The 12,672-nt window shown below is 39.6% G+C and overlaps 1 protein-coding gene across 1 annotated transcript in view; it reads left to right on the forward strand.

The window, feature by feature from the left end:
• The first annotated feature begins 270 nt into the window (after positions 1-270).
• LOC144659672 (uncharacterized) overlaps positions 271-12,672 on the forward strand; it is a 40,142-nt gene continuing 27,740 nt past the window's right edge. Inside the window, exons 1-4 of the mRNA XM_078520162.1 lie at positions 271-508; positions 2,070-2,741; positions 3,984-4,529; positions 4,949-8,096. Coding sequence (XP_078376288.1) covers positions 316-508; positions 2,070-2,741; positions 3,984-4,529; positions 4,949-5,574 — 2,037 coding nt within the window. The 5' untranslated portion in view covers positions 271-315 and the 3' untranslated portion in view covers positions 5,575-8,096. The remainder of the gene's footprint in view (positions 509-2,069; positions 2,742-3,983; positions 4,530-4,948; positions 8,097-12,672) is intronic.

A 12,672-nucleotide genomic window follows, 5' to 3' on the forward strand; every position in this document is an offset into this window, starting at 1 on the left:
AGAATCTTAATATATGAGCGGATATTGATTGTGCATTCTACGGTTGTCGCGTGATCGATCAAGTTGTTTGCGGGGCTTGTAACTTGTCTATACATGTACGCCTAGCGGACCTATCTTTATCCGAGCCGATAACAGGACCACTTCAACTGACAAGTAGGAAGAAAAAAATAATTTGAACCTTGTCTTGCATGACATGAATAGCAGACAGTTTGGCAAATTACCCAAACTCGTGATCTCGGTATCACGTAACAAGCTGAAGCAGTACTTATTGCACTGCGTTGTAGAATTGCGGATTGCTTAAACATCACCATAATCATGGCTGTTCAAAAGCAAACTATGCCTTCATTTGCTTCCATAATTTCTGTTTTGTCCATTGTGTTCTACTGCGCCGGTTTTGTAAGAGTCGAGCTTGAGTTACACGAGCACAAGAAAAGAATAAACGCTCTTGAAAGCGATGCGGAGGCCAAGCCGCCGTCAAATGATCCAGACATAATCAAGAATCTGACTGGTAAGTTTGTCTTACTGAGTACAAGCCAGAGTTTACAAGTTGTTACAATCATACAATTCAACTGATCAGCATAAACGTTCTGTCGAAATGAAAATACTGGTGGTAAAAGAAATAACCAAAGAACATGTTTTTGCTTGTTTTGTTTGTGTTGTTCAGCCTCAAAGAAAACCAAAGGTTAGCAGGTCACGTTTTCTTCAGTCCAACGCGGACAATTTCACAAGAAAATAATTCGACCCGGAATCTTCCTTGAACTTTGGCTAGTATAATGATAATGAACAAGCTTTTTCAGTTCATTTGTTCAGTTCTTTCAAAATTACAGTTGGTTGTGACAGTTTTTACATCAAAATGTTGTCTACTGAGCATGAGAAGTCCAATTGTTATTTTAGTGTCGAACGATAGAGATAACAGCTAATAAAATGTCAATTATTTTCGACTCAGTCATGTCGTGAGCTGACTTAAAGAGCAATAAATTCTCGCCTGGAGCAAGGATTCCTGCAGAGATGTTAGAACTAAAAAGAACATATATGTCTTTCTTCTTACCAAAGCCTAAGGAATTTACATTAAGGAGGCTCGATGTAGTTTCTCTGCCCTAGGGTGGTTGTTTTAAAAATAAAAATTATCTAGGATGCCAATCTTTGATTTTTGCCAAAATACATCATAATGATGAAATGTGACCAAAGTTTAATTTTTTAATAGTCGTTTATTCACAAAGGTTACCATAGCAATGATTGTCGTTTTCTTTTGTTTTCAAACAAGCCTGATTTTTTCGAAATCTAGATTGACTCTTAGTATTCTTTTTTTTTTTGTTATGTTAAAGTTTAATAGATGGACACAGTTAGTCCAGGACAAACTGTTGACGAAATTTTAGAAAATCTGTAAGACCGTTTTTTAAATGAAAAATGAAGTTTTCAAAAAAATCTCTTATTAGGGGGGCAAGGAACTAAGAGAGTATTAATGTGAAATAGGCGAGGCGCTCTTTAATTGTTCCGTAGTATATTGAGCGCAGTTATTCAAAATGAAATATAAATACTTAAACCATCAAAGACCATTAATTAAAAGCGAGAGTTTTTGCTTTAATTTGTTAAAATATATCGACTGCCGATTGTAGGAAACTGCATGAAGTTACAAAAAAAATCATTCCTGATTTACTCTGAAACGCTTTTACAGATTTTTCTAAAATTTTGTCTACGGGTAGTCAATTCGCTATACTTTAATATATCGAAAAATAAACACCAAGAGTCAATCTAGATTTCGAGAAAATCAAGCTAGTTTGAAAACAGAAGAAAACGACAATCGTTGCTATGGTAACCTTTGTGACAAAGTGACCAGTAAAAAATTAAACTTTGGTCATATTTGATAATTATGGTGTATTTTGGCAAAAATCGAACATTCGCTTCCTAAAAACGACCACCCTAAGGCTAAAAAACAACATCGAGCCTCCTTAAATATAATGACGAGTTAAGCTTTTTGAAGACGATAACCTCTAAATTAAATTGCTTTTTCTACCGCCTTTATAAGTAGAAAACTGTTCTTTTCAAACACGTTTTCATTTTTCTCGTAGGAATGGAATCCAGTAAACTCCATAGACACAGCCGACAAGTTGACTCAACTAAGAACACGACAGAAGCAAAAGACACAACGGAAACAATGCTGAAAATCAACAAACATTTATCAGAGTTGAGACTGCATCTGTGCCAGTCAAAGGGTGTCACGTGTTCGTCAGGTCCCCCAGGCCCTCCCGGTCCACCAGGACCAAGAGGGCACAAAGGAGCCCGGGGACGAAGGGGACAGAAAGGAAAAACTGGAAACAAGGGAGATAAAGGCATTATAGGATCGCCAGGAAAGAGCGGCAAGCAAGGCACTATGGGACCTGCTGGACTAAAGGGAGAGACTGGAACCAAAGGTGCGAAAGGAGACAAAGGACCCGAAGGCATGCCGGGAAATAAAGGAGAACCTGGTGAATCGATTACATCTCCTGCTGTTGTTGTTTCTCCTGTGACGTTGACAGTGAACGAAGGTGGATCAGCCTCGTTTCAGTGTTCAGCCAGCGGTAATCCTGAGCCTGCAGTTGTGTGGAGTAATCTGAACAATCAGTCAGAAATCATTCAGTCAGCGGTTTCAGGAGGAAAGTTGCAGTTAAAGAAGGTGACCGGAAATGACTCGGGCGAGTATCAGTGTTCAGCAACAAACATCCTGGGGAATTCGCGGGAAGTGGTGCGATTAGAAGTAAATGGTAAGATTCTGGTAATTTAAAATACAAAAGTAAGCTTTCAGATGAATCTTGTTGTTCCACGACACTGTTTTTATGGAGCAAGCTTCCAATTCCAAGGCTACATAAAGTTGGAACCTGACAACAGAAAACATTAGTTGTGTTTCTATCGAGTCATAGAATTAAGAATGGAATGCTTAGCAGATAGCTTCTATTCTAGTTCCTCTAAAACTTTGACGAGTATTTTTTATAACTCGTGATAGCTCCATACGTGGCCGCAGTTGTTCAAAGCACGATTAGCTATTCCGGGAATGGCGTGAATTTTTATATCTCTTTTGTAACTTTTAAGGGGCGTTTTATTTTTATAATGAGTGCTCTTCCTATTTGACTTTAACTAACCTTAATGTAGACAAATCAACGATTATAAAAACATTTTGATGCGACAGAAATAAATACCTCTCGCCTTGTTATAGGACGGTGTACTTAAAAGTTCCTCTTAAAGTAAACCAGGTATTTTCAGAAGCGTCACTATGAGAATGCTTCCTTTGGATGCTATGGGTAAAGTGCTTCAATAGTACTTAGTAATTCTCCCTTTCATTTTAGTTTACACCATTTTAAGCCTAGTCTACACGAGCAATTTTTATGTGACAATTTTTATTTGCTCGTGAAGATGAGAAATATATATGACAAATATATTTGTTGACAAATAAAAGTTGTCACATAAGAAAATTGCTCGTGTAGACGACTCGTCACATAAAATGTGACAAATATTGCGTCAGCATATCTGTTCCCCAATCTCCCAATCATCCACGGGGCACTGTGCGCGCGTATCTCTGCTGTTCAAGGTCATTACTGGTGCACTAAACTTTGAACTGCTGACAAATAATTGTTGTGTCACCTACACGATCAAATATATTTGTCACATGAAAGCCGTCACATAAAAATTGCCCGTGTAAGCCCGGTTTTCTCTCCTATGGCCCATGCGCAAAGCGTGGTATAAACCAACCAGTAAAAACAAGTATTTTGAAGTACAAACCGAAGAAACGAGGTTAATTATTTTCTCTTGATAAAATGTATGAAGAAAGGAAAACATTGGAAGTCAAGTGCACGAAATGAGGACCGTATACTGCACAATACAGCCGGTAATATAAAACAATTAGTACGGTTATTTTGCTTTTTGATTTAAAGTAAAACTAGTTACTTTACTAAACATAAGAAAATCTTAATGAGATTAAACTGACTAAACGATATATTCACTTTTTGCAGTTCATCCTCGTGTTTCTATTCATCCGGGACCTTCTTACGTCATTAAAGGGAGTAACGTCACTCTACCAACCTGTCACGTGACCGGATACCCGGCGCCAGTGGTCACCTGGAGGAAGTCGTCTGGTCAGTTACCACAGGGGAGGGCGCAGTATAACAACAGTGTCTTACAAATTTCGGATGTCCGTAAAGTTGACTCTGACACATACTTCTGTTCAGCAGCCAACCTTTTAGGAAATGTTGAAAGGAAAACTCTACTGGTTGTGATTTCACTTCCCGTGTTTACCATTAGGCCACCTGGAAAGGTCTTTGCGCTTTCTGGCGAGTCTTTGACGTTAAACTGCAGCGCTACCGGTGATCCACAACCAGTCATCAGCTGGAAAAGACAAGGAGCAGCACTGCCCGTGGGGAGGAGTCACAGGACAAACGAGGCGCTTATCATAAGCGATGTTAGAGAAGAAGATGCTGGGATCTATGTTTGCGTGGCTACAAGTGCAGGAGTGTTTCCAGTTGAGACAATAAGTGTTGTTGATACAAAACCCGGTACCGGTAAGTTGTGTGTAAAGTGATTTGCAAAGAGAGAGTTAGGTTGCTTTCAAATCCCAACTGAGACAGAAGCGATACTTAGCATTGCCCGGTCGTATCTTTAAATATTATTTTTGATGTAGTTTTGAAGTAGCGTTCGACAGCGTGGTCTAGGATTCTAGGCTTGGGCTGCAAATACGCATATCCCGGAATGAAACCCTTCACTTTGACTGCCAATTAGTATAATAATATAAATAAATAGATAGGGAAACCTTTACATAGTACAGAGTTGCGGTTAAAATAAACATCATTTTTCAAAAGCGTTACAAGTATTTTAATTTACCTCAACAAACATTAACTGACTTCAAGGTCTTTTTCCTAGAATACGAACAATTTTGAAATAACGAAAAGCGACTAAAATTTAAGCTTTCATCTTTTATCAGATTGTTCCGATCTGCTCAAATCAGGCCACACTCAAAGTGGATTGTACTCTGTCAACCCAGACGGTAGAGGACACTTTACTGTCTACTGTGACATGCGCACTGACGGTGGAGGCTGGACAGTGTTTCAGCGAAGACAGGATGGCTCGGTAGACTTCTATCGGGGATGGAACGACTACAAAGCAGGCTTTGGTCATCTGACTGCTGAGTTCTGGTTAGGAAACGACAAGATCCACCGACTGACGGCCTCTAGGCCGAGCTCTCTACGAGTGGAGCTGGAGGACTGGAACGGAGGTAAAGCGTATGCCAAATATGGCACGTTCAACATTGGTGATGAGCAGGCGCAGTATCGACTTGAAGTGGGTTCATATTCAGGTACAGCGGGAGATTCGTTAGCATATCATAATAACATGGCGTTTAGCACAAAAGATAGAGATAATGACAGATGGAACAAGCACTGTGCTGCTACACACAACAAAGGCGCCTGGTGGTACGACAATTGCCACTACTCCAATCTAAACGGACAATACCTGGGAGACAATAATGATTGGCGAGGTGTCGGGTGGCGGCACTTCAGAAGTTCTCTTTCACTCAAATTTACTGAAATGAAAATGAGGCCGTCATCGTAGAAAGAGAACCAGTAACAGGTTTAATCCTGTTAGTGACGTAAATACCAACAAGTCACTGATCTTCGCTCGTCACAGCTTTCAATAATTCGTTGATCACAAACAATTATTAGTTGTTTAATTAATTTGGATAACGTAAAACGGAATAAGCGATGTCGGATTTCCGAAAACACATGCGTCCGTCGGTATAAAATCGGATGTTCATGAAAGTAAAAAGAGGAAAGATCATGAATTATTATCCAGTTAAATTACCTTACTTTTGTTTACTTTCGTGAATATATAGAGGACAATACATGGTTGCGCGGAGATATGAAATTTATCTTCGAGTGTTCAAATCGATAGCCCACGACTGAGTACCAAAAATGAAGGATCTGTACATTTCGGAAGTTTCTTGCGAAATTTATCGCTTAGCGCATAAAAAAGGCTTAATTATTTAACAAATAAAAAAACCTTGGCCGTGCTTTGTTCTGTTTTAAAGCACGCAAAGAAGTGACGAGAGCACGAAAGAAGTGTAGGGTGAAACATGAGCCGAAGGGCCGCCTACTTCTTGATTCTGGTCTTTTCATTTATTTTTGATAGATGAGCTGAACCACTCAAACATTGAAAATTCCCCTTGATTTGCTAAAACAGCGAGATTTGAAATGATCCACAAGCTGCACGCGCACGCAAACGGTAAAAGATGGCGAAAGCACTCGTAAGCAGCGTGCTTAAAGCACGCTGTTTTAACCAATCAGAACGCACGTTAGATTGTCACTTAATTATAAATAAATGAATTTTATCCCGACGCACCCATGTGTTGTTTGGAACTCTGATATTGCTTATTCTTGTGTTTCTATATTTTTTGTGAGAACAGTTTCCATTGCAATCGTTGGCGATATGAAATTATGTAATGTTTAATAAATGAGCAGCAGTGTTTTATCAAGTTTAAAAACTTGATAAAACACGAACTGCGAATTTATTGAACGGCTTAAAACTCTTCTGATGTAGATCAACTCATTCTTGCACTAATATTTACATTTGGGGTTATTTTGACCTAGAAAATTGGACGTAAAGTTTAGCCCTGTCTTTATCAGATATAAAGACACTCATTAAACATTAATTTCCTTTGTATTTTCTTTATGAATTATTAATGAGTTTTTTAAGCTCTTATTAAGAATGGTTCTTTCTTAAGAGTAGCAGAATAATTTATAGTATCAGGGACGGCGGAGCCGGGGAGGCTGGGGGGGGGGGGGGACGCTTTAGCCTCTCAAATTTTACGAAAAAACAAAGTCTTAATTACAAAGAGAAGAGTCTCCTAAGCCCCCTCCCACTTCAAGTCGCTAGTCACCCGTCTTTCCCCCCCCCCCCCCCTGATTGGAAAAATGTTCTACCGTCCCTGAGTAGTGACCATTATTGATATCTCTTCTTATAGCTGATAGCTTGGGTACCATCCTCTTATCTTTTCGAGAGCGCGGGTTTTCACCTCGCCTTTCGCGCTCCTCTGAAAGAAAGCGATTGGTACCCAGGCTACCTTGATGTAATCACGTTACTTTCGCTTCAAGTTATTAAATTAATCTGTCGTGAATCTGTTCCGCATTTTATTGGATTATAGGCTCGTTCTATTTTAATTTGGCTTATTTTAGTTGGTCTCCGTTCCATTCGATCTTTTTTTTCCAATTTTTGTATATAAGTCATATTGATTTGTGTAATCTGATCTAATAGGTGGAAATGAGCAATTTGGGTATTTTTTCCTCAAAATCATGTAGTAGGAAAACCGAGTTTAAAACACAGATTGGTGGGTGTGTTCAACGTCTTTACTCTTTATATATGAGAATAGTTGCAGTGATACCTGCTATAGTCGTGTTCTGCAGAACGATCATTCAGTGCGTTGCGAAGATTGAAAACTTACCTCCAAAGCACCTGATGAGGCACAACGTGTCAGTAACATCGCACTTCAAGTATTAAAACATTGAAAGGGCATCCGCCAACTCTGTAGTCAACAATGGCATGGATTATATCATTGATATCTTCGGCCGTCGAAATGGCAGAGACAATTATTTCTTTTAACGTGTTTTATGAGATCATTTGATAGATTCATGTGTAAGAATATTTTCACTTCATATGCAGGCCTATATTAATGCATCGTATGACCAGTGTATGACCCTCGTTTCTTTTCGACTGTTTCGCAAAAATTTGAGCAACTTGCGAGAATTTTTTGGGCAAATAGATCACCGCCACCCTGGCAAAAAATTGCCCGTACGCCTATGATAACAGTGTATTGAAATCATTGAAATTACACTCGAAAACCAGAGTTTGCCTTTGTTAGCTTCCAGAATTTCTGTTTTGTCCATACGTTACATAGCATTGTTTTTTAGAAATAGTAACATAGAAATCTCTAAAGAAATTTCGTGTGACTGTGTAGCGCATATAACTAGTGAATTGAAAACGATAATTAAAATGAAAAATGCGCCTGATGATAGTATTATGTTTCCATACGTTTCGGGGCTACTGCCCCTTCTTCAGTGGAAAATGTGAAATGCCATCACGTTGTGAGATGGCATTTCACATTTTCCACTGAAGAAGGGGCAGTAGCCCCGAAACGTATGGAAACATTATACCACCATCAGGCGCATTTTTCATTTTTTTTTCATTTTATGAAGTGAAAATATTCTTACACATGAATCTATCAAATGATCTCATAAAACACGTTAAAAGAAATAATTGTCTCTGCCATTTCGACGGCCGAAGATATCAATGATATAATCCATGCCATTGTTGACTACAGAGTTGGCGGATGCCCTTTCAATGTTTTAATACTTGAAGTGCGATGTTACTGACACGTTGTGCCTCATCAGGTGCTGTGGAGGTAAGTTTTGTATTTTAATTATCGTTTTCAATTCATTGTTTTTTAGAGTTGAATTCAGTTGATGTGGAAATAAACGATCAAACAGAGAAATTACCAATTGCATGATTTACAACAATAAATTTGTCCAGATAAAAGTCTTTTTTCAGTTTACAGAGTTATTATTTTATTAGGGAGCGGGGGGGGGGGGGGAGGGGGCAGGGAAGTAACGTAAGTTCTGTCGCCTTGGTGTGAACTGCATCGTCCGTCTGGCTAATCACACTGGCACTCAACGTGAACTCTAAATTCCATAGCATGAGTTGACTAATGAGTATCGCTACCCCCTCCATTGAATAGGATGCTAGTCCATCACAGGCAGCCAGCCCCAAAGAGTTTTCCTCAGATATACTAACAGATTAAGGAAGTGGTCCGCGAGCAACACTCTATATGCTGGGACCCACTAAAATAAAGCTTTCTTTCACCTCCTTACATAACCCTGGCAGGTGTCGCGGTATTTATCCTAACCTTCAGCAGGGAATCAATGTAAAATATTCTTTACAGTGTCAGTATTAGATCAATTACAACATATGGGATGAATGGAAAGAAGAGAAATAGAATAAATGAACAAAAAGAATGCTGATACAAATTTCCACTTCTTTTAATTTTCCTTTTCTTTACAATTCTGCTTTATTAACAGTTTGTCACTGGATAAACTGCTTATCGCTAAACCGTTGTTTTTGACCAATAATGATCGGTTCGTGAAAGATATACACACGCACGAACCAACCAATCAGAGCAAAGAATGTGACTTGCGCGTCAGCGTTTCCCGCGCTTTCCTCCGGGGAAGTTAAGGTTTGCCCAGTCAGGTTATTTCGATTTTAACTTTACAACTGGCTTTCTTGGTTACATCTTTGCCTGTCCGCCTTACATTCAATGAGAAATCGCTCATCTTTACACCTCAAAGGTTAAGAAGTTAAGGAAAGAGTTTTATACTGATGTGGTTTTGTTACATACAAATACATGTATTGCCGTGTTTTGGCTTTGCATTGCATTGCATTTAACACATTGTTTCTAACTTGCCAACCTGGCTTCAAAATTCGAGAAATGTCAGCCTTCAACCTCGCCGCTCCTTTGTACCCGCAACGACCTCTCAGTGGTTGGAATTTACTCAAAATGTGTTGCGTTTTGCTTTCGGCTATATTTCTTTGTTAGAAGCCAAGTTACTATTTTGAGTATGAATGAATATCAGTGTGAATTGAGCTGTTCGTTGCAATAGCGACCCGGCATGTTCACAACACGATTTTGTTTTCATGATATAGCTGTTATATACATTGCGCGAAAACTTTTCCTCTTAAACTTACGATCGACGCTTTCAAACAGCGATACTCCTTGATATTCCAATACACATCTTTAAGTCCTTAATCGTCTCAACACTGCTTCAAGATTAAACGAAGGCAATTACTATCAATGCCATAAGAAAGTAATAGATGTTTAGGGCGTGGCCGCTCTTGAGGGTAGCACGTGCTTTGTTACTAGGCTGGGTCCCAGCGGGATTTTTTGACAGGTGGTTTTGTTACTTTAGGTCTGTCAGGAGGTTTAGCAGTGCTGTGATGACTGCTCGCGTCCCACGTGTTAGAAGTGGAGGAGGCGGCGGCACAGAAGTGAGACTTGTACTGCGCCTGGTGAATGAAAACGTTATATACGTGACTTTAGCGTGACAGTACTAGTAGCGGCTACATAGGCGTGACCTAGTATGGCAGAAACGTGAGATTTAAAGGAGCCGGCATATCACGATATACTATTATGTTCTGTGATGCAATTATTAACTTTGAACGAAAAGAAATCCCAAACTAAAATCTTTTAAAAGTAGAAAATCAGCTAAGAAGAAAAGAATAGAAAAAATAAATACCTGGAAAGCAGCTTTCAGAGGTAACGTTCGATCATTTCTTGCTGAAGAACCGAATACTCGACCAGACGACGAGGAAGATGCGGGTCGAGATGAAGACTTTGAGGAAGAAGAATATACGAAAGACAATAATTGTGTATAAGATAAATCTGTGTAGGAATACTGTGATCCTCTGCTATCATCGACCTGGTTATCCTGTGGAAAAATAAGTACCTTCAGAGCTGGGAATCTGTGCTGAACTTTTCCTACAAATAGTCAGTTGCTTCAAGGAAACATGACCGGAGGAAACATGTACCAACTTTATTGTAAACTTTTAAAAATAAACTTTAAATAAAAGTTAAGTCGACTTAACAATTTGGTAGTTAAAATAAACATGCTGTCCACTGAAGCACGCTGTAATACAAAAACCACTCATATTATCTGGGCAAACAAACGCAAACAACACAAGGGACCGGTCATTATTTATCACCTGGGGGGAGCGGAGGTTTTAGAGCTAAACATGGTGAAATTTTTGAGATCCCCCCTTTAAATGTTATTTCATTGAAGTGATCCCCTTCATTACTATCGATAACTTTCTCGATCCCCCCCCCCCCCCTCGATGTCGTTGCACACATATTCAGTTAACAGACATGGAGCCCTTGCAAAAATAAACTACTGCCAAACCCACACTCCACGAAAGTGGAGTATTTTAACAGCATTTCCCAACAGATTTACGAGTCTGCGTTTCGTCACAAGTCTTAGTAATCTGGGTTCAGAAACTACCTGCTTGAACAAGAGCAAATGCGATTGGCGCTAAATAAGATAGAGAGGCTGTCAAACTGAACAAAGCGAATAATTTACTAAAGAGTAAGAAATACGGAGTGTGCCAAACAGTAAAAAGTTCATTTCAGGCAAATAGAGCTGCATTCCTTTTCGAAGGCGATAAGCTCGCCTATTTAGAAGAAGAAGAATCACTGCGCTGTACGTGGAACCTCAGTTCGCTTCAGACAGGTTTACAACAGCGCACATCAACCTGTTAAAGAAGTTTCCTTATGCCAAGAAACTCATCAGTGTAATGAAGAAAGAAAGTAAAAAAACAAGGAAGGTCCAAAAAAACCAACGAGAAACGACTCGAGTAGAGGGCACATCATGGTGGCGAGAAAACACGCTATCGCAAAATGTATTTTCTACTGGTATGCAGTCAATACAGTTCATTAACAGGTTTTTGGTTATTTATTTCGCTGTGTATGACACGCCGCTTGAGCGTGTCCCTTGGGTATCTCTGATTGGTTTGATAAGGTATTTATAGACTGTTCAGAGTTGTTCAGTCCTCTCGCTTTCGCATTCCATGCTGACATTGAAGTTGTAAAACCCGAAGTTTTGAGTAATCCTATGGTTGCAGCAAGAGTCTTCAAATCCAGAGTTAGTCAATTAAGTGTCCTCGCTGTTCAAGAATTACCTGTCGTCCTAGTTCGGATAGTCAATTAGAATTCGGAGGAAAGTCGAAAATCGACATTGAAGCATTGTAGTTTAAATTTATAGTAATTATAAGCTGTTTGAGTTGAACGTTCGCTCAGCTAGAGATCAGCCTGGATAAGCCGTCAGAAGTCTGCAAGCTGGTAACGGAAGGAGGACAGCTCACAACGACGCGGCAGAAGGCGATAAATCTCGCGGATAGAAGCAAAGACGAGTGGTCGGCTCTACATGTGTACGAGTCGGACGAGCTTGCTTGTCAGAAGATGCAAAGAGAATTGACTGTCAGCCGAAAAGAAGAAGGCGGATTCGGACGCTAATTTCGCAGTATTCTCAAGAGGTTCTAACCAACTAGCAATTTAGCCTTCTCGCGGTAAGATCTTATATTTTTTACTTTGTGATGTCTCGCGTAGGTTGGATTACCTGAGCATCCAACCATCATTCCCTTGGTGTGTATTTTTTGCAGTATTGAAGAAGAAAATAATTTACGTTCGTTTGAGCGTAGCGAATTAGAACGTAAATGTATTTTCTACTGGTATGCAGTCAATACAGTTCATTAACAGGTTTTTGGTTATTTATTTCGCTGTGTATGACACGCCGCTTGGGCGTGTCCCTTGGGTATCTCTGATTGGTTTGATAAGGTATTTATAGACTGTTCAGAGTTGTTCAGTCCTCTCGCTTTCGCATTCCATGCTGACATTGAAGTTGTAAAACCCGCCCGCCCGCCCGCCCATTTCGTTTTTGTTATCTTGTCTTATTGATTGCTTGTCAATTTTATACATGTTTTTTTGTCCGAACAGAATGTGTTGCAGGTGTTAGTTTTTATTTCAAACAGCGGACAGTGGGCTAAGGACTGTAGGTTCGGAAACTTTTGCAGACTGCAGTAAAACTAAAGTAGTTGAACTTCCCATTAATTACTGGA

Source organism: Oculina patagonica, chromosome 7 (genome assembly GCF_052425735.1).
Source record: "Oculina patagonica isolate OP01 chromosome 7, crgOcupat, whole genome shotgun sequence".
NCBI classification, from domain to species: domain Eukaryota; kingdom Metazoa; phylum Cnidaria; class Anthozoa; order Scleractinia; family Oculinidae; genus Oculina; species Oculina patagonica.